This window comes from Heterodontus francisci, chromosome 11 (genome assembly GCF_036365525.1).
Source record: "Heterodontus francisci isolate sHetFra1 chromosome 11, sHetFra1.hap1, whole genome shotgun sequence".
Classification (NCBI taxonomy): domain Eukaryota; kingdom Metazoa; phylum Chordata; class Chondrichthyes; order Heterodontiformes; family Heterodontidae; genus Heterodontus; species Heterodontus francisci.
The window spans coordinates 92,472,042-92,499,977 of record NC_090381.1 but is presented as its reverse complement, the minus strand read 5'-3'; the positions used below and the strand labels follow the sequence as shown (position 1 = coordinate 92,499,977).

At 41.0% G+C, this 27,936-nt stretch overlaps 1 protein-coding gene across 2 annotated transcripts in view; it reads right to left on the bottom strand.

Moving 5' to 3' along the window:
- Nucleotides 1-18,587: 18,587 nt before the first annotated feature.
- The window catches only part of rhbdd1 (rhomboid domain containing 1), a 145,719-nt gene continuing 136,370 nt past the window's right edge, over nt 18,588-27,936 (bottom strand). The window contains exon 8 of one of the 2 annotated variants that reach the window (XM_068042494.1): nt 18,588-21,413. In XM_068042494.1, the coding sequence (XP_067898595.1) occupies nt 21,313-21,413 (101 nt within the window). In that variant the 3' untranslated portion in view covers nt 18,588-21,312. The remainder of the gene's footprint in view (nt 21,414-27,936) is intronic. The other variant, XM_068042495.1, reaches the window with a different exon arrangement.

Genomic DNA, 27,936 nt, shown 5'->3' with positions numbered 1-27,936 from the left:
TTATACACACTACTGAGTCAGCGGCGCTTGAGATGGCTTGGCCATGTGAGCCGCATGGAAGATGGCAGGATCCCCAAAGACACATTGTACAGCGAGCTCGCCACTGGTATCAGACCCACCGGCCGTCCATGTCTCCGTTATAAAGACGTCTGCAAACGCGACATGAAATCGTGTGACATTGATCACAAGTCGTGGGAGTCAGTTGCCAGCATTCGCCAGAGCTGGCGGGCAGCCATAAAGACAGGGCTAAATTGTGGCGAGTCGAAGAGACTTAGTAGTTGGCAGGAAAAAAGACAGAGGCGCAAGGGGAGAGCCAACTGTGCAACAGCCCCAACAAACAAATTTCTCTGCAGCACCTGTGGAAGAGCCTGTCACTCCAGAATTGGCCTTTATAGCCACTCCAGGCGCTGCTTCACAAACCACTGACCACCTCCAGGCGCGTATCCATTGTCTCTCGAGATAAGGAGGCCCAAAAGAAAAGGAAAGAAAAAGAATCCACAGCCCAAGACTAATTGTCCAGAGAAATGCCACGATTAGCTGTTCGAGAAATTGAATTCAGTTAAAAAAAAATCATAAAGCTGTCAGGTTGTCATAAAAACCCAGCTGGTTCAGTAATAATTTTTAGGGAAGGAAACCTGCTGTCCTTTCCTGTTTAACCCCTATGTAACTCCATATTTGGAGTTGATTCTTAACTGTCCTTTCAAGGCCCACTGTCACCTTCTCAGAGCATTGAGGGATAGGCAATAAATTCTGGTCTTGTCAGTGATGCCCACAAACTGAGAATGAATTTATAAAAACATGAGAGGGCAGATAAGGCCCTGTTCAACAGCTCATCCAAAAAAGTCACCTCCAACAGTGTGGCACTCCCACAGTACTGCATTAAAACGTTAATCTGGATCATGTGCTGAAATTATAGAGTGGAAAGACAAGAAATTGCAAATACAAGAAACATGTGCCACTAAAAAAGCATTTGGTCCCCCAAGCCTGCTCCTTCTAACAGATTGTAGGCCTTATGCAGTGTTATGGCTTCTTCACTTATTTCATATCTTGTGAAAGAGAGATAGGGAGACAGATAGATAGAATTAGAATATTAATCGGTCCCAGCGGCAATGCATTAAAACATGCTAGTTGTTCAAAAAAGTAGACAATGCAGAGTAATAAATATGTGCATGAGATGTAAGCAGACATTACCGACCTGAAACATTAGGCTGGATTTTACAGACCCCCCGACATAGGGTTTCGTGGTGGGGGGGTGGGGGGTGGTGGGGGGCGGTGCCGGAAAATGCCTTCGGGAGAGGGCTTCCATGCACGCTGACGCCAGGAGGGCCCAGCCCGATATTGCCAGCGGCGGCAAGGCCTTGAGGCAGCCCCCCACCACTTGGCGACGGGACCCCAATTTGCATATTTAAATAAATTAAAATGAATGCATTAATTATACTTACCCCTCCGCCTGAATTCCCGCTCTGATTTGTGGCCCGGTGGCCGGCACTCCCGTGCCTTCGGATCCCAGTCTGGGGAAACAAGGCGGAATGCGTGACATGCAGCCCACATGTGCAGGCCGCCATTGTTTTCGCCCACCACCGACTTCGGTGGCGGGCTTAGAAATTTCAGCCCATTAACTCAGTTTATCTCTCCACAGATGCTGAATATTTCCAGCAGTTCCGTTTTTTTTACCAAACTAGTGCCTTTTCGAACCATTAGATCTTTACAAAAGTGGCATTTATAAGATAACAAGGTCAGCCAATCTCAATTAGGTGTAACTAATGTATTTAGTTACTGCTAGCAGTTTTATTATTTCTGAATTTGGTGCTTTTCATACATTAGGAAAATAAAGGAATTCTAGGAACATCATGGAATGTTATTTCAGTTCTGAGGAAGGCTCACACCTGATCTGTTGTGCAACTCCAGCATTGTCTGTATTTCTAGCATTTAATTTAATAGAAAAAGTCTGAGTGTACATCAAGTTCATGATCGAAAACCAAGTGGAAGGCATTGTATGATTTTCATCTTATGGTGGCTAACTCTCCTATCTTCCACTCAACCCAGGCTTGACAATCTGATCAGATGAAGAGAAGGCACTTTTGCAAGTTGTACGGGTAACAGACAGAGAAAACTGTATGCATAAATGCCACTAGAATTTTGAAATAAAGATTTAAAAAGTGCTGGAAACATCATCAGGTCAGGTATCATCTGTGGAGAGAGAAACATGGTTAACATTTCAGGTCGATGACCATTCATCAGAACTAGAACTTCAAAACTGGTTTCCAGATTGTAACCTCATGAGTTTTACTGTGTTATAGGTAAAGGTCCCCAATAATCTGGACTGAATATACTATGATCTGGACCTCTGCAAGTGTTGACAAACTCAAAGGGTGGTAGTTTCCCTCTATGCTATGCATATTTCAAAGCTTTAGATTCAAGTGTATTTGAAATCATTTAGCCTGAAGTAATCTCATAGTCTTCTCAATGACTTAATTTTTACCAATTGTTAAAATCTTAGCTAGCCTGAAGTGTAAAATTCTGCTGACCAATGGACTTAATTGTTACTATGAGGATTGTTAAGAGTATTGATTAAAAAAAAGTAACGGGGTATGGCATGCCAATCTCCCTATTATACTTTTAAAGGGGATGCAGGAATAAAGAGACCTGGAGGTGTACGAACACAATTCTTTGAAAGTGGCAGGACAAGTTTAGATGCCTGTTTAAATAAAACATACAGGACCCTTGGTTTTATAAACAGAGGTATACAGTACAAAAGCAAAGAAGTTATGTTAAATCTTTATAAAACACTGGTTAGCCCCCTGCTGGAGTATTGTGTTCAATTCTGGGCACCAGAAGCCTTAGAGGGGACTTCAGTTATGGGGAAAGCCAACAGAAGCTGGAGTTATTCTCCTGAGAGCAGAGAAAGTTAAGGGAAGATTTAATTAGAGGTGTTCAAAATCATAAAATGTTTCGATAGAGTATATGAGGAGAAACTGTTCCTGGTGGTTGAAGGGTTAGTAACCAAAGATACAAATTTAAGGTAATTGGCAAAAGAATCAGAGGCAAAATGAGAACAGCTTTTTTTACACAGCGAGTTATAATTAGGAATATGCTGCCTGCAGATTCAATATTTTTTGTCACGTGAACGAGAAGCGCAGTGATGAACATATAGAACAAAACTGAAGAGTTGTACAAGAAATTGACTTTTCCTACTAAAAAAAGTGGACAATGTGCTGCAAAATGGCCACTGAAGGTCAGACTGACTGGGCCTGTATATTCAAACTGCCTCACAGTCATTAAGGGCAAAAGGATACATTCCAAAGCAAGAGGTATCAATTATACCCATCCTGAACCCATCAAGGGACATTCCTGAATTGAATGGGTTCTTCTGAAACAAAGAAGATGTGAAGTTGTCACATCCTGGTACATTGTTGGTCACCACAGGGAGGAAACCATGTATCTCCTAACAGAGGCAATTGTGAGAGATATTTACCTTAAAAACTGGCTGTCAGGAGAGAGAGGAGAGAGATCACAACAACATCACAAAAGGCCTGTCCAGCTGAGAGCTGTGAGGGATCCAGCAAATTCCAAAAAAGGCCCCCTGCTGTGAATTCTACCCTTCAGCTTGGTGTAGCAAAGAACTGAAAGTGACTAACGCCTCCAATAAGAAGGCTCAACCACCAGAAAATCTACAAGCAACCCAGGCCTGCAACTTTAAAAGAGAAATTGTCATCCAAGAAGATTCAACAGGTTTACCGTGAACACCGAAACCTAACTCACTTCAAACAACTTATCTTTTTCCTCTCTATCTATATATTGTGTGCGTGTGTGTGTGCGTGGACACGCGCGTGACTGAATGTGTATGTGGGTGCGGTTGTGACCGTTTTAGGAATGACTATTGTTCAATAAATAATTAACCTTATGTTTTAGACCCACAAGAAAACCTGTCACTGTCTGTTTATTTGACAAAGCACAAAGGGTTAAAACCCCAGTAATAAAAACTCTTGCTGTGGTCAGCTGGAATGTGAACAGTGGGAACCACCCATACCCCTTACCACCTGGCCCTAATACTTCCCAAAAGGGAATTGGATAAATACTTGAAGGGGACAGATTTGCAGGGCTATGGGGAGTGGGATTAATTAGATAGCTCTTCAAAAGAGCCAGCACAGGTGCGATGAGCCAAATGGCCCCCTTTAGTGCGATATCATTCTAGTCTCAGATGGCATTTTTGGTGACCTACAAAGTATATATAAGATAAATGATCAGTTTATTATTGTAACATGCAAGCCCAGGTTTTAACTCAGTTGCATTAGGTCAAGGAGATTTTAAGTCCCCGGCCTCACCTGCATCACATCAGTCAATTTTCCATCTGAAACCAATGGGATATGGCAGCTGGCTGGCAAGTGGGAGTGCATTGTCAGGTGGAAGTGCATTGTCAGGTGGAAGTGCATTGTCAGGTGGCAGGAGGCCACTGCTGGGAAGCGAGTGAACAGTCTGCAGCAATCAGGTAAATCACAGACATGGGTTTTAGGATTACATAATGATCGGTGGGATGGTGGGCAGGGGATAGTGGAGATCCCAGGGCAGTGGAGGTCGAAACTTTCCTTGTGGGGCTCGGACTCCTCTAGCCCTTACAAGGAAAATCAGAAGAATAAAAAGACTTAACCTTTTTGGCCTCTTCTGGCTCCAATTCTTCTTCCCACTAGGTTTGCTTGGCTTCCCTGCACAGTTAAAATAATATACAGGTACTGATTGGTTTTCACCTCGCCTGCTCAGAATAGCAGTTTAAAAGCAGAACCTGCAGGATCAGTGGCATTGGTGCATGAGTCGCATGGGCAATTTTAACTGCCCATCAGTTCCCATTGAGCTGGAGCAACTTGGTAAGAGATCACAAAAATGTGACATTATTCTGATTATTTGATGTGGTCACCTGCATTAGAGGTTTACCCTGAAATTCTTGTATTTTGGGTTTTGCACATAATTCATGGCAGCTTTCAATTCAATAGATTAATTTTGATGACACTAAAAATAAACATCAATTTCATTATTCTATGTTTTCCAAGCTGCACTATATTTAGCCATATGTATATTGCTCAGTGATTTGGAGAGCACAGATAGATCTTGGGCTTTGCCTGGAGGAGAGCAAGTGTTGGATGACATTGCCCTTTTCCAAAAGTTACCATCTAACTTTGCTGAACTACAAATCAAAGTAATTCAACAATTGCTCAGTAACAGAAGGTGTACTATGCCTCCATCTTCAATCCATTAATATTCCTTTCTCCCATTTAGCATCAAACCTTGATATACAGTTGCTCTTTCTTAGCCCACTGACAGCTTTTTATGTGTCCCAAAGTGAGTTTTATTCACTCCTTTTTAATATTTATTTCTTTGAGTTTAGGTTAAAGAAATAGTTTTTTTTGACAAATTAAAAAAAGACTGACTCCGCAGGTAGCGGGCAAATGAAAAAATATTTATTTCCCCCTACAGAGAACTTATTAGATTTTATATCAGCAATACACTTGGCATTATCAAGATGCCACTGGATGAGTGGCAGCTGTTGCTGGTGAATTTTATGGAAAAGCCTTGCTGTTCATAAAATTCCCCTGCAGTTGCCAAGAGTTGCAACAGAATTAGACACAATTTTTACAGACTTGAACGCCTCATTTACTAGAAGCAATTTACTGTATAAATCTGGCTATTCAGGCCTTGTTGAAAGATGATAATATGGGCATCAGCCTCAAAGGCTTTCATTCATTAACCTGCCAAATGGCATGTAATGCCAAGGGAAACCCACTCAATATGGTGGCAAAGTGGTTTGGCACCACATACAATGCTTTTGTTCAGCAATAGTATGTTTTACAATTATAATTTCTAAGTGGTTAACCATTACTTGTCTGAATATTCATTTCATTATTGTGCAGTATTATTTTGCTTGAAGCTCAGCCACAGTTACACCAATTATTTAATTTTTACCAATTGCTAAATATCATTGATAAACTAGCAGTTCCCCTTGCCCTTCTGAATAAAGAGGAACTCCATACACAACTTAAAGAGATTTCCTGGACAAAGCTGAGTTTTGCATCTACAAGATATGCTTTAATGACTGTCCTCACGACTCGTGCTTTTCATTCTCTTTTCTTCTTCCCCAGTCATTCTTCTACTCTTTTGTTTTCTACTCCTTTTTGTTCTCTGATCTGTTCTTTCTTTTCTTCTCTTCCTCTAAAATCTCACTTTTCTTGTTGTTCTCTTATTGTGGCCCAATGTAACTTCATTTGTCACATTCAGTTTAAAAATTGTTTATTACGCTTAAAATCAACTGGAGAGAAAAGTGCTGTGGATGCTGGAAATCTGAAATACGAAAAGGGTCATCAACCTGAAATGTTAACTCTGTTTCTCTCTTCACAGATGCTGCCTGACCTGCTGAGTACAGCATTTTTTTTTGCTTTTGTTTAAAATCAACATAAATTTGAATTAGGCATCTTTGAATTAAAAATTAATTGTGCTTCAAGGTATTGCTCTACAAATAGCTTTGACACTTTATCCTGAAGCTGGACTGGATAGTTACCACTCCATGTGCAGAGTTGATTTGTCAAGCGATTTCACCCTTATGCCTATATTTCAAAACCAAACAATTAATATAGTACTAGTTAAACATGAATGTTTAGCATGTTGCTTCCATTATGTACAAAAAAAACTGATGTGACAGATTCCTACCAAATAACAATGCTTGCTTGGTAGCTAGATAATGGGTGGAATTTAAGCTCTTTTCAGTCTTGATAAATAAGGATGACAACATAACTTTTTAATTCATTGAAAAAGAAGCTAGACTCATTTAGGCAGGAGTTTAAAATGTGAACGAAAAGCTTATCAGATAGAATTGTTCAAAAAGCAGTTCCAAATGAATGAGCTAAAATCTTGAGCCAATGATAACTTTCTTGTCCAAGCTAACAGCTGGAGAACAAAAATAATGATAAACTCAAACAGAGAATGCATGAGCTTGTATTGTTCCATGCTTACACTCCACACAGAGGCGATAAACTTCAGTTCAGTCTGCAATTGTACGTAACTTGTTAAGATACTGTCTTTGAAACTCTTTCGCAGTTGGTGAATATAGCTATCCAGTATTATTGTTGAACCTGGATTGAAATTTCCCTCCTCATCAATTTGAGCAGTACCAGCCAGTACTCAATTCTTGAACCTTTTTGATCTAACTTGAATCCCTTGAATTTGCAAGTTAAGATTATTTGCATGGAGCCATCATGCCCCAGCAATGGCTTGCACTCGGAATGGGGAGTGGGACTATCCATTTCACTCAGAGGCTTGTAGCCATTCTCAGGGGCAGCCGTCACAAGGGCGAGTGACAGCTTTGGGAACATCTGGGCACCTTTCTGGCCAACCTTCTGAAAAATGAAATGGAAGACTCGGGAATGTTCCCTCCTGTTTCATTTATATGTCAGTCCTAAGCTTGCAATTCGTGTAGGAACGCTACACCACTATGGGGAAGCCCTGGGAATCCAGGGGCAATGGTACCTCTGGAGTCCTTCAAGCATCTATCCTCAGTCCCCTCTTATTTCTCATCTACATCCTGCCTTTTGGTGAAATCATCTGAAAGCACAATCTCAGGTTCCACGTGTGCACTAACCACACCCAGCTCTATCTCACCAGCAACCCTTTTGACCCCTGCACTGTAAATCATTTGCCAAACTTCTTGTCCAGCATACAATACTAGATAAGCAGAAATTTTCTCCAACTAAATATTGGGAAAACTGAAGCCATTGTCCCTGCCACAAACTCTGTTCCCTAGCCACTGACTCCATCCCCTCCCTGACCACTGTCTGAGGCTGAACCAAACCAGTCACAGCCTTGGTGTTGTATTTGACTCTGAGATGAGCTACCAGCCACATAGCCACTACACCATCAAGATCACCTATTTTTACCTCCGTAACATCACCCAACTCCTCCCCTGCCTCAGCTCATCTGCTGCTGAAGCCCTCATCTATGCCTTTGTTACCTCTAGACTTGACTATTCTAATGCTCTGCTGACCAACCTCCCTTCTTCCACCCTCCTTAAACTAGAGCTCATCCAAAACTCTGCTGCCCATATCCAAACATGCATCAAGGCCCAATCACCCATCACCGCTGTGCTTGCTGACCTAAATTAGCTCCTGTTCTCGCAATTTTAAAATTCTCGATTTTAAAATTCTCATCCTTGTTTTCAAGGCCTCATCCCTCCATATCTCTGTATCACCTTTAGGTCTCAACTGTCCGAAATAACTGTGCTCTTCTAATTCTGGCCTTTTGCGCATCCCCGACTTTAATCATTCCACCATTGGTGGCCATTGCTTTCAGCTGCCTAGGCTCTAAGCTCTGGAATTCCTCCCTAAACCTCTGCAGCTCTCTCTCCTCCTTGAGGACTCTCCTTAAAACCTACCTTTTTGACCAAGCTTTTGGTCATCCGTCCTTTTGCATTGGATAACAGAACTGTGAAATGACGTGTGATGTTTTACCACATTAAAGGTGCAAAATAAATGCATGTTGGTGCTTTTGTAAAAAAAGTAGATGCCAGGTCTCCATCTGCATCCTCCCCACCCCACCCCCCACTTTTCCCATGATTGCCAGATGCATGGCACAGGAAATTTTCCCATTATGTCTTTATTCAATAGTCAGATCATCATCCACATCATCAATAAGGAACTAGGAATATTACAACTCACAACCAGTTTAAGAATCAGTGGGAATGCAGGAATATATAAAGCTTCCTGTTTGCCCAGGATTAAGATGAAAAATGCATATCAGAATTGTGAGTCATAGATTCAACAGCATTTTGGAGGGGCTATTCATGGTTAGTGATTGCAGTACTTTAAGGAGAAAGTTAGATGGTCTGTTATTTGCAAATGTAAAAAAGATATAAGAATGAGTCACTGTGGTGAAAGAGGTTTATAAAAGGCAAAGTATTATGCTGTTTGAAGTAGTCATTTTAGGTTGTTTTACAAGCAGACACCTAAGTGCCGAATTCACTTGCTAAGTGTAGTGAGATAGGAGAATAATTATTGTGGAACAGACCCACAATATAGGGCAGGACCTGCTTTCATCAGAATTCCACCCCCTTGCTGCTGTGCATTGTGACACCACTACACTTGCCAAAACCGGAAGGACTTTGTTACAAAGAGGCCACGCGGCTGTTCAAATTGTAATTGAGAGAACTTGAAGGGGTTTTCCTGACAAAAAATAATCATTGTAACCAACAAGGGATACTGGGAGAGAAATAATCAATGCTACCTTCCCATCTGATTTAATATCTATCTTTGTCAGCATTACCATTACTACATTTCTCCAACCTTCACAGTGCCAATCCTTTCAATTGAAAGGCAAATTGGGTAGAGTGTATAATGGGTAGCTGATCCACTGATCCATTTGCACCCCCGCCATACTTGAATTTTACCCCCATTATGTCCAATTTTGAGCGCTCTACTTTGGGAAGCCATGGAGAAGAAGAAATTTACTAAGACAATACAAGGGATGAGATGCCTTAGTTATTAGCAGTGTCTGGAGAAACTGGAGCTCCTTTCACTAGAACAGAGAAGGTTATGAGCAGATGTATTTGTTTATTTATTTAGAGATACAGCACTGAAACAGGCCCTTCGGCCCACTGAGTCTGTGCATTGACACCATTTCCCCTCCCCCACAACCACATGGAGGTGATCAAAATTCTGTTGGATTTTAATAAGTTGGGGAGAATAATACTATTTCCATTGGTTGGTGAATTGGTAACTAGAGGAAATAAATTGATGATTGCCAATAACATGAAAGAATTGAGAACTCTCCCTCCCCTCCTCCATCCCCCCTCCCCCCCCGAAAGTTCGTAGGATATAGAATGCTCCACTGGAACAGTGATGGAGGCACAAATAGTTACAGCTTTCAAAAGGGAAGCAAATAGATATTTGAAAAAGATGGTGCCCAGAGTTTGGGCCGTGGGAGGACGCCTGAAAGCCTCTCTCTGTTGGTCTTAAAATCCAGCAAGTTTATTTCAAAGTCTGGTTGTTTCAGCCTGCTGCTGATCTAGCTGGAGCCAGTCTGTACCCTCCTCCAGCAGCAGCACTCTATAATGGTCTACAGTTTTGACTTTATTATGATTCATGTTGTAGTGATACCATAATGGATGTGCACTGGGGAAAATGTCATGGTCAGTCTACATGTATACAGAATGTGGGCCTAGAAGGTGCAGCTGATTTACAAAAGACTAGTTGCACATTAGATAAATGTGGAAGAGCTCCACAGTTGGCTCACTTTCCCCTATAACCTAGGCAGCAAATACAGACCAGTGGAGGTCAGTGCTATTGTCAGGTTGCTCTGTGACTACAGTTCCTTTTTTCACAGCAAGAATTCCCACTAAATAAGTGGAATAGAGAGCCGCAGGATAGGAAAAAGTGCCAGGAAGGATGAACAGAGCAGAAGATAAATAGTTTTTAAAGAAGATAGTAGCAGGACAAAAGCCATAGGCCCGGATTTTACACAGGAACATAGGAATAGGAGCAGGAGTAGGCAATTCAGCCCCTCGAGCCTGCTCCGCCATTCAATACGATCATGGCTGATCGCATCTCAGCCTCAACTCCACTTTCCCGGCCGTTCTCCATAACCTTTCAACCCATTACTAATTAAAAATCTGTCTATCTCCTCCTTAAATTTACTCAATGTCCCGGCATCCACTGCACTCTGAGGTAGTGAATTCCACAGACTCACGATCCTTTGAGAGAAGTAATTTCTCCTCATCTCTGTTTTAAATCTGCTATCCCTTATCCTAAAACTATGATCTCTCATTCTAGATTGCCCCACCAGAGGAAACATCCTTTTTGCGTCTACTTTGTCAATCCCCTTAATCATCTTATAAACCTCAATTAGATCTCCTCTCATTCTTCTAAACTCTAGAGAGTAAAGACCTAAACTGCTCAATCTCTCTTCATTAAACAAACCCCTCAATTCTGGAATCAATCTAGTGAACCTCCTCTGAACTGCCTCCAATGCAACTACATCCCTCCTCAAGTTAGGGGACCAAAACTGTACGTATTACTCCAGGTGCGGTCTCACTAATGCCTTGTACAGTTGCAGCAACACTTCCCTACTTTTATACTCTACTCCTTTAGCAATAAGTGCCAAAATTCCATTTGCCTTCCTTATTACCTGCTGTATCTGCAAACTAGTTTTCTGCAATTCATGCACGAGGACACCCAGATCCCTCTGCACTGAAGCACTCTGAAGTTTCTCTCCATTGAGATAATAATTTGCCTTTCCATTCTTCTGACCAAAATGGATAACCTCACACTTATCCACGTTAAACTCCATCTGCCAAATTTTGGCCCATTCACCTAACCTATCCATATCCATTTGTAAATTTCTTTTTTTTATTGCAAATTACTATCCCACTTATTTTAGTGTCATTTGCAAATTTGGCTATAGTACCTTCTATCCCGGCATCCAAGTCATTAACATAGATTGTAAATAGTTGGGGCCCGAGGACCGAACCCTGTGGCGCCCCACCCCATCTTGCCAACCAGAAAAGGACCCATTTATCCCGATTCTCTGTTTTCTGTCAGTTAGCCAATCCTCTATCCAAGCTAATAAATTGCCCCTAACCCCATGTGATCTTACCTTGTGTATTAACCTTCTGTGTGGCACCTTATCAAATGCCTTCTGGAAGTCCAGATATACTACATCTACAGGATCCCCGTTATCCACTTTACTTGTTACATCTTCGAAGAAGGGGAAATAATCTTTCTGCATCAACCCTATGGAACCCTGTAAAAATTTGATATGTTTGAACAAGTTCACCTCTCATTCTTCTAAACTCCAAAGAATAAAGGCCCAGTCTATTTAATGTTTCCTCATAGAACAATCCCTCCATCCCAGGAATTAGTTTGGTGAACCTTTGTTGCACTCCCTCTATGGCAAGTATATCTTACCTTAGGTGTGGAGATCAAAATTGCACATAATACTCCTGGTGCAGTCGCACCAAGGCTTTATGTAATTGCAGTAAGATATCTTTACTCTGATACTCAAATCGTGTGTAATAAAGGCCAATATACCATTTGCCTTAATTGCTTGCTGTACCTGCATGTTAGTTTTCAGTGACTCATGAACAAGGACACCCAAGTCCCTTTGAAGTTCAACACTTCCCAGCCTCTCACCATTTAAGAAATACTCTGTATTTCTGTTTTTCCTACCAAAGTGGTTAACCTCACATTTCTCCACATTGTATTCCATCTGCCAAATTCTTGCCCACTCACTTAGCCTCTCCAAATCCCCTTGAAGCATCTTTGCATCCTCCTCACAACTCACATTCCAACTAGTTTTGTGTTATCTGCAAACTTGGAAATATTACATTTAATCCCCACTTCCAAATCATTGATATAGATTGTGAATAACTGGGGCCTAAGCACTGATCCCCACGAGTCACAGTCAACCAAACTGAAAATGACCTATTTATTCTTACTCTGTTTTCTGTCCATTAACCAGTTCTCAATCCATGCCAGTATATTCCCCCCAATTGCATGTGCTTTCATTTTGTTTCTGAACATCTTGTGTAGGACCTTTACAAAAGCTTTCTGAAAATCTAAATATACCACATCCATGGCTTTGTCAGGGGAGATCATGTCTAACAAATTTGTTTGAATTTTTTGAGGTGACTAGAGGTGTAGATGAGGGTAAAGCAGTTGATGTAGTCTACATGGACGTCAGTAAGGCTTTTCATAAGGTCCCGCATGGGAGATTGGTTAAGAAAGTAAAGGGCCATGGGATCCAGGGTAATTTGGCAAATTGGATTCAAAATTGGCTTAGTGGCAGGAGGCAGAGGGTGATGGTAGAGGGTTGTTTCTGCGAGTGGAAACCTGTGACCAGTGGTGTACCGCAGGGATCGGTGCTGGGACCCTTACTGTTTGTAGTGTACATTAATGATTTAGACGTGAATATAGGAGGTATGATCAGTAAGTTCGCACGAAAATTGGCGGTGTCGTAAATAGTGAGGAGGAAAGCCTTAGACTACAGGACGATATACATGGGCTGGTAAGATGGGCGGAGCAGTGGCAAATGGAGTTTAATCCTGAGAAGTGTGAGGTGATGCACTTTGGGAGGTCTAACAAGGCAATGGAATATACAATGGACGGTAGGACCCGAGGGAATACAGAGGGTCAGAGGGACCTTGGGGTGCTTGTCCATAGATCACTGAAGGCAGCAGCACAGGAATATAAGGTGGTTGGGAAGGCATACGGGATACTTGCCTTTATTAGCCGAGGCATAGAATATAAGAGCAGGGGGGTTATTATGGAGCTGTATAAAACGCTGGTTAGGCCGCAGCTGGAGTACTGTGTACAGTTCTGGTCATCACACTATAGGAAGGATGTGATTGCACTGGAGAGGGTGTAGAGGAGATTCACCAGGATGTTGCCTGGGCTGGAGCAGTTCAGTTATGAAGACAGACTAGATAGACTGGGGTTGTTTTCCTTGGAGCGGAGAAGGCTGAGGGGGGACCTGATTGAGGTATACAAAATTATGAGGGGCATTGATAGGATAGATAGGAAGAAACTTTTTCCCTTTGCGGAGAGGTCAATAACTAGGGGGCATAGATTTAAGGTAAGAGGCAGGAGGTTTAGAGGGGAGTTGAGGAGGAATTTTTTCAGCCAGAGGGTGGTTGGAATCTGGAACACGCTGCCTGAAGGTGTGATAGAGGCAGGAACACTCACGACATTCAAGAAATATTTAGATGAGCACTTGAAACACCATAACATACAAGGCTACGGGCCAAGTGCGGGGAAATGGGATTAGTTAGGACGGGTGCTTGATGGTCGGCGCATGCACGTTGGGCTGAAGGGCCTGTTTCTGTGCTGTAAAACTCTATGAGACTCTATGACATCCACTGGTTCCCCCTTATCTATTCTGCTAGTTACATCTTCAATAAACTCCAACAGGTTTGTTAAACATGATTTCCCTTTCATAAATCCATGTTGGCTCTGCCCAATTCTACTATTATTTTCTAAGTGCCCTGTAATCACATCCCTTATAATAGATTTTAGCATTTTCCCTACGACTGATGTTAGACAAACGGGTCTGTACTTCCCCGTTTTCTCTCTCCCTCCTTTCTTAAATAGTGGGGTTACAATTGCCAGCTTCCAATCTGCAGGAACCATTCCAAAGTCTACAGAATTTTGAATGATGACCACCAATGTATCTATTATCCCTACAGTCATCACTTTCAACACTCTGGGATGTAGACCATCAGGTCCAGGGGATTTATTTAAGTCCCATTAATTTCTCTAGTACTTTCTTTTTTACTAATATTAATATCTTGCAGTTCCTCGTTTACGCTAGTCCCTTGGTTCTCCATTATCTCTAGGAGGTTTTCAGTGTTTTCCTCCATGAAGACAGACACAAAGTATTTGTTTGGTTTCCCTGCCATTTCCTTATTCCCCATTATAGGGCTGAAATTTATATGTCCGCCCCCTCAGTCGGCGCGGGCGAAAACAATGGCAGCCTACACATGGGAGCGACACGTCGCGGAGCCGCCGCGATCCCCTAGGTGCGGCGGCTCATTTAAATAGCTGGGACAGGCCCCACTCGCACCCAATCAAATGGAGGGGGCTGTCTGTTCCCAGTAATGGGGTCAGCTGGCTGTGTGCAGGCGCTGATGGCATTTTTAAAGACCTGCGGCATATTTAAATTTTTAAGGAAATAGCCTCCCAAAATTAAATATATTTCTTATGCCCCTTTCCCACCCCCCCCCCGAACAATTACAGTAAATATTTGCCCGTTCCTGCAAAAACATATACCTCTTACATCTGACTTTCCACCCCAGCCCCCTCAAACTGCATAAATTTTAAGGCTCAACCCTTCCCCCATCCCCTACACTACCCTCCTCCCATACTGATAAACTTACCTCTCCCCCCTCCCCACCAGTGTCACGCTTAGTTTCCCCATTCGGGATCTGAAGGCGCAGGAGCGCCAGCTGCCACGCCGAAGATCGCAGCAGGTCCTCAAGATATATAAAGTTGTATTTAAATGTATCCATTTTATTGATTTGAATATGTATCCTGTCACTCAGTGGCATGGGGTGGGGGGGTGGGGTGGGGGCAGGGGGAGGCCACCATGGAGCCTTGCAGATGCCGGGAGGATCAGGCCAGGCCCTGCCGGCATCGAGGTCCGTGGCGGGCCTTATCCGGAGCCATCTTCAGACCCCCACCCCGTCACGGATCACGACATCAAGGCTTCTTAAAATCCAGCCTGTTAACTTGGTTTCTCTCTCCACAGATGCTGCCAGACCTACTGAGTATTTCCAGCACTTTCTGTCTTTATTTCAGATTTGCAGCACCCGCTGTATTTTGCTTGTAATGGACCCACATTTTTTTTTTTGCTAATCTTTTCCTTTTTACATACCTATAGCTTTTACAGTCTGTATTTATGTTTGTCGCTAGTTTACTTTCATATTCTATTTTCCCTTTCTTAATCTTTGTCTTGGTCCTCCTTTGCAGAATTGTAAAATGCTCCCAATCCTCAGGCTTACCATTTTTTTGGCAACTTTATACGCCTCTTCCTTTGATCTAATACAATCCTTGATTTCTTTCACTACACTACATTCCTTTTAACTCCCCCACTTGAATGGCTTCCTGTACTTGTTGCTCAATTGCAAGGGCTGAGGTTCCTTGTTACGAGATTGCTTCTACTTCCTTTGTAAAATGTTTGTTTAGGACTAATATTTGAATTATGGACACATTCATCTGGAATCTTGAAGATATGGCTACTCAGTTCTCAGAAGTCATCCCTTTGAGAAAAATTTCGGCTAAGGTAGTGGTAGAGAAGTTAACCCATTATCTTTATTAGATATGGATTACCAATTGAAATTCAGTTGGATCCAATTTTATGTCTAAAATATTTCAGGAAGTTATGGGTAACTTGGGTATAACACAGTTAATGTCTTCAGCATACCGCCCACAGATACAGGGAGCTTTAGAAAGGTAAAATCAGACCCTCTAAACGATGATTAGGGCATACTGTCATGAATATCCCCATGATTGGGATAAAGGACTAGAATTTCTTTTGTTTGTCACTAGAGATTCACCTAATGAGTCTACAGGTTTTAGACTTTTTGAATTAGTTTATGGACATGAGATAAGAGATTGTCTAAAACTAATTAAAGAAAGGTTTTTAAACAGAGGGATGAATCTTCTGTGCTAGATTATTTATTTGTGTTCCGGGAACAGCTCACGAGAGCTTGTAAAGTGGCTCAGGAACACCTTAAAGCTTCCCAAACAACGATGAAGAAATGAGCAGACAAACATGCCAAGACCCGAACATTTCAGCCAGTGGATGAAACGTTAGTATTATTACCTTTACAGGGTGAACCGTTAAAAGCACGTTTCAGTGGTCCTATAAAGTGGTCAAGAGAATTGGTAAGGTAAATTATTTGATTGACACCCCAGATCGCCAGAAAAAGAATCGATTGTCATATCAATATGTTAAAATATTAATCGGCAGGAGGAGGATAAGCAAGCACAGATATGTCAAGTAGTAGGGACAGTTAAGAATAAAAGGGATAGTGAGGATGAGGCAGAAGGAGGCCTAGACAATTCTTAAATTGAACCTTCTACTATCCGGTTAGCTAATACCGAATTGCGAGGGAGATTGCACACAATGGCCGGGATTTCACGTTGGGTGGACGGGAGCCGGCCACCGACTGAAAAGTCGGTACTTTCGCCTCACCTGGGGATCTGACCCGCATTTTACGGGTCCCCAGGTTTTAATTGTTCCAAGGCAGGACTTCCAACTGCTTCCACTGGGAGTGGTGGCCACTGCTGGGACTGCAGCCCAGCCGAAGACATGAAGCTGGGAGTCCAGGTAAGTTTTGGTTGCCTCGCCGGGGTAATCAATTGGGCCCCGGCGAGGCAAGGCTGGTTGGATGGGAAGAAGGGGGACATTTTGGGTGGGTAGCGGGGGCGGCCCTCCATCAGGCACCCTGTGCCCCATGAACAGGGCCCACCGCCAGGGTGATCCAGGTGGTATTTCCAGGAGGCTTTTCTGGGTCTGTGTGAAGGCAGGTGTAGGCCCTTAAGTGGCCATTAAGTGACCACTTAAGGGCCTTGATTGGCCTAGGGCAGGCAGCCCATTTTCCACCCCTGCTACCCTACATAAAGTGGCGGTGCAGGCAGGATCGGGTCGGGAAGGCCTCCCGCTCCAATTAACGCCACCCCCGCCCGCCACCATCCCGCTCGCTGGGGTGGAGTTAAATGCCGGCCAATACTTTTATATTTAGATGCAGAACGACGAGAAGACCTAACAAGGCTACTCACAGCATTTAAAAGAGTCTGTAGGAATAAGCCAGGATGTACAACCTTAGCCACACATGATGTGGATGTAGGGGAATCCTTTCTGATAAAATAGCATCCTTACTGCTTAAGTCCAGAGAAACAGGTCCAGGTAAAAGCAGAAATCCAATACATGCTGGAAAAACACCTATTTGAACCCAGTCAAAGCAGCTGGAGTTCACCAATAGTATTAGCGCCTAAACCTAACAGTTCAACTAGACTTTGCATTGACTATAGAAAAGTCAATGCAATAACAAAGGCAAACTCCAACCCCATCCCTCACTTGGAAGACTGTATTGACAGAGTGGGTCGTGCCATGTTTCTTACAAAAATAGATTTGTTAAAAGGATACTGGCAAGGTCCTTTAACACCTTGAGCTAAAGAAATATCAGCTTTTGTCACACTGGACAGTTTTTTTCCAGGGTCAAGTGATACCATACAGGCGAGAGGGTGCCCCAGAAACTTTTCAGAGACTAGTGTTAGCCAGTGTTCTGAACTGTGTAGTTTACCTTGGTGATATGCTGGTCTATAGTGACACTTGGAACAACTGGGGCGGGGGGGGGGGGGGTGCTCATCAGGGGGCCGGTCTGCCTCCTCCATTTAAATCAGCTGCCACGTTTAATATCGCGGCAGCTCCATCACGAGCGATAGGGGTGGGGGGACCGCCCGCCATAGTTTACATCCATCGCTGTAAAATGCAGCCTTATATTATCGACTGTTTCAGTAAGTGGAAACATTTAAATATATGTTGTAGCCTGTAGAGAAGTGAGACTAGAATAAACAGTGCACTCCTCCCGCCTCAGTTGTTAACGCCCTCCACTCCCACCTTCCTGATCCCCTTACCTACCTGATTTTGTGGTTAACAGCATGGCAAAGCGATGGCACTAGCCACTAACCTTGAAGAAAGCTGCTCACAAAATTCTAGCGATCTCGGTGACATGGATTTCTCGGTTAATTTGAATCTAGCACCAAGTCATGGGGACCTCCAGGCATCCAGCAAAAGTGATGTCATCAAGCAGTGTAAGCAGCCAGACTTGAGTACTCCCAAAGACAGCAAACCAGGAAATAAAATGCAATGATTACCCTTTAGTTTTTAAAAAATAAATGTTAGAGTGAAATGAATGATGGAGCCATACACATTAGCTGAAATATCATACTTCAATTTAAAAGTGTTTTTTCTGTATTAGAATGGCAAAATTTGGCACTGCACAAATGTAAAATTGATTTTCCAGGGCCAGAGACGTGTTTGCCACAGTTATGACTTAATTCACCATTAAAAATCCAGTTACACCTCATTAACAAGGTGTAATTTTTCTTAGGTTTTTTTAAAACAGCAATACTACAGCGTAAAAGTAAGTTCTTGTCAATTCAGTGATTTCATATTGATTGCAGTCTGCAGGGACTTCAACATCACACCCTATGGAGAAGTATAGGATCACTGACAGCAACTTCCGGATTCTGCCTTTAACTACACATGTGCAGATTTCAAAAGTTGCTGTCAATTTTGAAGTAGTGACGGCGAATGCTGGCAGTTAAACCATCTTTGCTACTGCAAAATTGAGGTAATTGTGGCAGACAGCAGGCTCACCAGGCGGAGCCAAGCATATCCAGCAGTTGCAAAATGGTGACGTGGTATTCAAACAATGGCCTGTGAGCCTTTATCACTAACTTCATGAGGTATAAACCCCAGTGTCACCTAGTGTCGATGGTGTTAGTATACATATAAATAAAAGATGTTTGCTGTCATATACCTAAAGCAAAGGCTTCCTTATTTAAAAGGTAAAGCAATGTTACAAGGTGGTACAGACAACATGGTTCCAGGAAAAGTAACATTTTATCCCTTTTTTTCCCCTCTAAATACAAAAGCCAAATGATTATAAAATGTTAGTTATATTACAAATTCACTTTAAAGTTGTGGCATCCAATTATCTTAAATTGAAAAGAAAGACATTTCTAAATCAGGAAACTTGGCAATGCCTCTGTAATTTTGCTGCTCTGATGTGGTCAAAGGAGGAAACACTCTGACTGTAGTACTCCAGCTCCAGTTGAGCTTGGATCAGTTTCATTCAAACTGTTCTTTTCCCTGACCTATATTTGCAAGTTGCATCAATAAGTACACATTGTGTTTATTGAATGCAAGTGTAATAATCAAAAAGCTAGAAGGATTCATAAGGCACACATCATGCAACATTAAGATAATTACAGAACTTTTCCTACCCACATGAAAGGTTGCTTTGAAAAGTTAAAATCAATTGGTTTCTAGTGATTGTAACCAGATCTAAAGCTTATGATTCACATTTTGAAAACCAATTTCAGACTTGAATAAGAAGCAGTGGTAAGGAAAAATCGAACAATTTAAAGCTAAGTCTTTTGTGATGTTTGGAGCTAATCCAATGTCACTATTAAACAATAAGCAGTAACAGTTATTTTCAAACGATACACCATTCCATTCAACTGAACCTGTTCTATAATCATTACCATGAAATTCATTACATTTTTGATTTAGGATTTGTGTATTTACAGAATGTCTCAAAACAGTGACTGATCATGATGAACTATCAGTACCCATTTGTACAAACAATATAACTAACTAGGTTCAGTTTTCCATTTGTCCAGTTAACAACAATTATCATTCATGTAAAGCTTCTCTCTCTTCCATTACTTTCCATAGCACTAAATTGCTTTAAAAAGGTACATTTTTCTTGATTTTTTTATGCTGCAGTGTAACTCTCCTCACTTTCCTCCCCAGCCCCTATTTTATGCTTGTAGTCTGTATCACCAGTCACCCATTAAAGGCACAGAAAAATCATTCTTTTCATAATTCATATACTAAATGCAATAGAATTGCCAAGTTACATGGCTCACCTTAAACTGCGGTATAGAATTTTCACAAATGAAATATCCAACTGTATATTCTGGTTTAACTTTTTGGTATTTAAGTATTAGTTTTTTGGACTTACTTGAGTAGATGGTGTGGACCTATTTCTTGTGACCTATTCTAGATTAACTACTAAAATTGTCAATATAAATGTTGCTATCTTACAAATTAAGGCAGATATCAGAGTGCATACAATGCTGCAATAAATAAAGACAAATACAAACAGCAGAAAAATAATGTTTTTTTACCATATTTTTTTGGCCTTTTAAATCCCTTTTCTCTCCAATCCAATTAAGCAAATCAGCAGTGGACTACAAAATAACCACTATACACAAGTAATTCATTGTAGGTGAAAGTCTCAGAGACATTTCTGAGAGAGTGGGTAAAAGTGCTATACAAATGCAGGCCTTTCATTACTCTCCAAGCTGGGAGGATACATCAGAAATTCAGTGATCCTGTGCTGCCAGCAGAGAGTCGTGCGTCAAGAGAATAGCCCTAACTCTGTCCCTCACTTCCTTGGAGTATAGCTTCCCAGCGTGTGGTGCAGGATTGCCTCTGGCATTCCAACCTGCGATACCTTCAAATACCATCAATGCTAGTGACAAGATAATTATGGATGAGGAAGACCATTTGGGCCATCCAGAAACACCCTACAGTTCCCTCTCTCATTGCATGATCCAATGTTGAAGTGGAACCATGGTTTTCACTTCCACTGGGTAGCCTGGCAGTTCATTCCAATCGTTGAAACCATCCATGATACATCAGCAAGCATGTTTTATTCCAGTACAGAAAGGTTTTCTTCGTGCAGAGAAAACCAATATATGAATGCAGAGGTTAGTTAAGACTGAGATTTTAATTTGGCTCTGCCAGTCAACATTCTACCCATTTCAACATCACAGGTAGAATTTTTGATGGAATTTAAAAAAAATCTTATTGCAGTTTATATATTTAAAGCAAGAGCATGTAATTACAAAGCAGATACTTGCATCCTTGATTACAAAAAACGAAACAAAATTTTATGAAAGGTGAAAAAACAGTGCAAACTGTAACAATGTGCAACTGATAAGGGCATAACAGTAGTGGACAACAAGGAATGAGAGTTGATAATCATTTGGCAAATCGATTTATTCTCCTCTGCCTCATTTCCTCTTCACTCAGTTGGCCTGGATTCTCAAAGGTGTATGGTCTTCTGCCATTACTATATGCCCCTGAAAACACATCACAATATGAAAGTGAGCTGTTTGTGATTAGGATTGCGTCATACAGACCCCCACCTGCCAAGAATGAGGTATATTAATTTTGTCATACGAGCATTGATTTTAAACTGTTGCTGCAGTGAAGAAACGACTTGTTTGGAGATCACCAGACACTGGGCTGGAAGGATATTTGCATACTAAGAGACACTGCTTGTGGAGACAAAGGACTATTCCCTGCTCCAATTAACCCAAATGGATTTTGATCACCAGACATTGACGGTGTAAGGAAGCACATTCCAGAGACTGCTAAGATAATACAATCCACAAACCTCGCAGGACTGTTACAAATAAGGAGCTAGTCACGTGACTAACGTCTGGGCAACCTGGGGTTTTTTGAATTGTGCCACACAGCAAGACACAGAAGTGTGCAACTGAAGCTGGAAAAAGGAAGCCTCTCTCTCTCGCTTTCTCCCAAGCCACCGGACCCACGGAAGACACATAAACCTCGAGAGGAAAGACTCCTACATCGAAACAAGTTGAAGTGTGAACTGGGCCCCTAAGAATAGCAGGATTTAACCGGCAACCAAAGACCCCACATTGAACTCAAAGGACAGTAAATCACTAACAGATATTGCCTCAAACTTTTCCCCTTTATTCTTTTCTACTTTTTCTGTCTCTATCTGTGCGTGTGTTTATTGCGTATGCATGCTAACGTAGTCACATTGCATATTTGCAGTCATTAACCGGATTAGAATTTATTAATAAAGTTCTACCTTTCTTGTTTAAATCTAAGGAAACCTGTTTGATTTATCTGCCTTACAATTGGAGCAGTGAACAAGGATTCACTAAGGGAGAGCTAAACCCTGTTACAATTAAACCAGGCAAAGGCTGAGAGGGAACCCCTAAACCCCTTCTCACCTGGTCCTAACAATTGATTCAGGCTTGAAACACAGAATATTTACTTCAAGGCTTCTGGAGCAAAGGGCTATCTACCTCACTACTAGCTTCCATTACTGGTGTTTGACTAAAGGATAGGCAGACAATTATTCTGCTTGCTTAAAGTGCTTAAAAGTGACAATGTATTGGGGATACAAGATATTATATGTGCATATAGCCCTTAATTATAGGGGTGATACAGAACATGGAAATTCCAGAAGAAATTCTATTTGCCAGTTTAAGGAAAAGTTTGATGTTCAAGATCCACGACTCCCATTGTCCAACTTTCCCCTGCAAAAATAAAGTTCATTTTGTCCATTCTATCAGCTCAGTGGTAAGTGGAAGAGACAATCCGCCCAACCAGATCTTGACCCCTTTAGATGAACAGAAGTTCGATTTTCTTTGAAAGCTGGAACATGAACAACATACACCAACTAGTGGGGAGAATTGAAGGGGACAAGATAAGGGCAGGGGCAATATATACGAGAAGCCACTGAAGGTATTAAAGATTGCTTAACATCTATTGGGAGATACACAAGTACAGGATTAAAAAAATAATTTGATTTATTTAAACTACTACTTCCACCTAGGACAAAAACAATTTATAGCACAGAAAGTGGCCATTTGGATCATCATGTCTGTGCTGCCTCAGATTCTCCTCAACCTATTTAATCATCCGAGGTATTTGAACAATCACAGGCTGCACCGGTGCAGGAAGAGAAACTGTAGTCAGGAACTTCCTTGGAGCTGCTCCTGCTTCACCACAAGTGTGGTGCAAATCCTGTTTATATGTGCAAATTCCCACCCTATGTAATTTCTCCTTTATCCTCAAGGATCAAAGCACGAAATCACAGGTTTTCCATGCAACAGTATACAATTCTGTTTGCAATCCATGGTAACATTGCCTTAAGCTCAACAGGAAATTAACCATATTGTTTCACATTATCTATGTCTATACCCTTGTTATTTAACCAGACTTTTGGGCACAAGCCAACTATACAAATTGAGGTTTCATTTCAAGAGTTATGCTTAAAAGCGACATCTATCACAATGTTATCCAATAGAAACCACCAACTAGCCATAGGTGTTTTTGCTACATGCACACATTTTAGTGGAAATCGCCTTACTGCACTCACAATACAGGTAAATATATTTCATGTATATATTTACTTAACATCCATCACAATTCAGTGACCGTGGAAGTAATGCACTCACAATCAAAAAACACACGCACTGTCCTTTTCATCTGATCAATTTACCAATAAATGCACAAAAGGTTAATGTACACATGCGTACACCATACAAATCAGCATTGCAATCATATACCCAATGACTATGTCTTTGACTCCTTTTTTATTTACTGATCAGAAATGCAATGAGCCATTCTGGATTCCCAATTAATCACCTGTGCCCAATGGATAATGCATTGGACAACGCTGGGTTTACCACATGCACTGAAGTTTGTGGCCAATGGGTCAGGCTGTTACAAACCAATGCTTCCCCAATGAATGCAGAGTTTGCAGAAGCCACGTTAGCATCCAATTAAAAGAGACTTTTTTTTTTAAAGTACCATACTTGGAACATTGCTACATTTTTCAGTCAAAATAATCCAACTCACTGTGACTACATAAATACTGCGCACATAATTAGTCAATTCTGATCACCATCAATTGATAAAGTTACTGCGAGCATGTTATATCACAATCTTTAATTTTGTGTTTCACATTTTATCAGCACGAAAATTTCAGCTTATTGAAAATATACTGGTATTGTTTTCCTGCATATGAAGGATAGGTTTTCAAACTGGGGTCCTGAACAGCAAGGATTTCACAGGAGATGCCCAAAGTCATCTGATTTCTAGAACTGGTTATCACATATCTTTACTTTTTGATTTACTAGCACTGGTCAAGAATTCTAATATTTGCATTATTAAAGGCTGCTCCTTCAGTACAGGGCAATCCCGAACAGCACATCAATTTCCTCCATGCAGAAAAGCTGAAAACCACATTATTAAAATGAAAAAAAGGTGGTCAAGATTTTCAATAGCTGCATTTCTGAAAACACATTTCTTACACTAATGCTTTTACTACATAGCAGGTAGTAATTGGGAAATTACTTTCTTAACTGGCCAGCAGTTTTAGTTTAACAATGATAAAACCTATAAAGAAACCATTCCAGAGTCTACTTTTACAAAAGCAAAATACTGCGGATGCTGGAAATCTGAAATAAAAACAGAAAATGGTGGAAATACTCAGCAGGTCAGGCAGCATCTGTAGGGAGAGAGAGACGGGGAGAGAGTTAACGTGTCATGTCAATAACATATATCAGAACTTAAGTTCATCTATGGAAAAACCAGACTAGATTCATGGAGCTGGTCCACATATATTGGGGACAATTAGTACACATTTAAATCAATGGTGGGTGGAGAAGACCAAAGAGATACAAGCTGACTAAATTATGACACCGATTTTTTACTTACAACTCCAGTTATTTACTGCATATTGCAACTCACAAGTTTGCATTGCAGGCAATTTAATATGGAATGCAACTTCCAGAATAAGCACTTCCCACTCCTTTACACAAATCCATTTGACTGCAGCTCCAATTATTCTCTCACTCCCATAGAAGATTGCATTCATCCTCCTGCTGCCTTGAGCCAAAGTTTAGACAGAGAAGCACTCACAACTCCTCACCCCAACGAGTTAATCTCCTGGACACCTGCTGACACGCAACTTGATTTTTGATTTACAGTTGAGAACTGCACAGACCCAAATGCCAACCACCTGCTTCCAGCATCAGACAGCGCCAAGGAGAAGGGAGGAGAGTCTCAACTAAGAAACCCAAAATCAAATACTTCCCTCCCTCATCCACATACCGACCACTATTTAGACTTGCCGAGTTCCTGCAATGTAACAGCAATACTACAATAAATGAGACAGCCTGCAGCAAACACACCAGTTGAAGTGGTTAAGATTTGGAGGCTGACTTCCACATGACTCGAGTTTGTGGACATCTAGCATGGAGTAACCTAGCAACAGGGATGTGAATGTCAACTATTAAAGAAAATTCAAATGGTCTGCTCATTTATACTGCAATTCAAACAGTCTGGAATGATAGACTATGAATTCAGCTTTTACTATTTTGAGTTCAAACGCTTAAATTGAAAAACAAGGGTCAGAAGACGATCCCGTCCATCGGCCTAGAAAGAACCTCTCTCTCCTGGACAGGCCAGAAATCACCAGGCAGATAGACACATACTCCCACCAGAGATTCAATTAACTCCACTTCCCCCAAGACAGATCAGTCCGTCCAAACCATTACGACAAATTGTGATAGTTTGTTAGCAAATAAATCAACCTACGCTTGCCATAGAATGAATTCCCCATGCACACACTCTAGTAACCAGCCCATCCACTACAGGGATAGTCATTAACCCTAGAGTGTTTCATTAATCAGTTCATCTATATGTAAATTAATTCAGGTCCTTCACATCAATGGACTTCATAACAGACAATTCTACTGTAATCTGCATTTACAAACAACTCAAAAAATCTTGAGAAAATCTTTTCTGGAAACAGAAATATAAAAGTAAACTAAAATGGATGTTAATGATCATTGGAAAGATTTTTATAAATAGTATTATTTTCCCCCACTCCTTGAATTGCAGTTAGAAGAGTGGGCAGGTGATCTGTTCTCAGGCTTCTACTGTAACCCACAATCAGGCATTAAAGGAGGGCAGATGAAGATGCCTCTCTTGAACTTCCTTTCCTCCACATGGGGAAAAACACCTGGCATCCATTTTTTACTCCCCAAAACAGTACTGCTCCGGATGAGAACAAGTCACAAAATGGAACCATAAACATGAACCTGCAATTTAACACTTCAAAAATCTTAATTCTAACTAATTTTTTTTTTAAATTCTAACTAATTCTATTTTATCCCTCAAAAATAAAACAAAGCCTGATTATGAACATACTCCTAGGGCAGGAGTCTGCAACCAGCGGCTCTGGAATTACACGCGGCACTTTAACATCTTACTTGCAACATCCAACCTTTTCAGTTGGATCACATTAACGTAATTTTTTTTAGGCTTTTTTCATGTTAAGAATAGTAAGAGCTGCGTTTTATTGTGGGGATAGAAAGATAATCATTATGATGCATTTTATGGTTTCAGATGATTGTTTTAATCCAAAAAAAAAATCACCGTGCTCGAAATAAACTTGCTCGAGTGGTATAACTACACCATGGTTATAGATAATGCCTTTGGTTCAATGAACATGTTTTATGGTTGTGATCATTATTGTTTCGAACATAGCTGAGACAATAAATTATTCTGAATGTGCTATTTGAAGCTTTTTTAAATCATGAGAATCAATAGTTGAAAAAATCGTTTTAATTCTATGCATCTTAAATTATAGTTTGTTTTAAAGATGACTTTACTGACAAAACTAAAATTAAAGAAAAAAGGTCAAAAACGTGAATTCAGAATTAGGTCGATTTTCGTTTCAACTGATACTGAAGTTAAATACATTTATTTTAATTATATATGCAAGTTATACAATCTACCCGAGACACTTGTCAATTTGCGAAGTATTTGGTTTAAAAATGCCAAAATTCCATCTTGCGGCTCCCGATAGTTTATTTTTGGCAAATGTTAAAAAAAAAAATTTGCTGACTCCTGCCCTAGGGCCAGACATCAACATATTCCTAGGTTAAGTGAGCATTACAACTTAACTAATCTGTAATGAAAGAGTTAACATCCCTTTACTATTACACATTCCTAGGTTAGAATAATCTGGATTTCATCGGAATGGATACGGAATTCCTGAGGCATTGCGAGTGACTGAAGAGCATTGCTGAGTCTCCAGTGGAGGCCCTCGATTTTGAGTGCACAGTGAATAGATCCAGATGTTTTCTAGCTTCTTAATTAATGGGAATATATTCCTATTTGCCAAGACAAAAAAGATTACTGTTACCAAACACTGGTCATACTAAAATTAGGTTCCTCTTTACAGTATTGCAGAAGAACCCATTGATTTTTGATTGCATATATTACAAGGAAAAAAACATATGATGCACTTCAGGTCAAAGCACAAGTATATGTTGCATATATAATATTGGGTCCTCCAACAGGCAGGAAATAAATCATACATTGTTACAGTTTAAATGATGTGGCACATTAGCCACCATCAACAATGCCATCCAGCTTGCTACATGAACCTGGTCCTGTTTCACAACCCAATCTATTTTAATATTTTCCCCATCACAAACCTATATCCGGTTCCTTATATTGCTTCCTGAATCAAAAATTCATCTGGCTGCCTTCTAAACATTTCTAATTATAGCAGCAGCTAATAGCATAATGTACAATCCAGCACTATCCAGCGCAGCATCCACCAAATATGGTACTGCACAATCGCATTTAACTCAGCTGAGTTCTATACAGCTCATTGTAGAACCATTTATGCTGAAGTCCATTAAATGCAAAGATTCAATCATAACACACTGCATTCCCACACACTGTATGACTGTAAAAACTACTGCCCAATGCAGCATAATCTATTCAGTGCAGGTGTAGGCCATACGGCCCCTCGAGCCT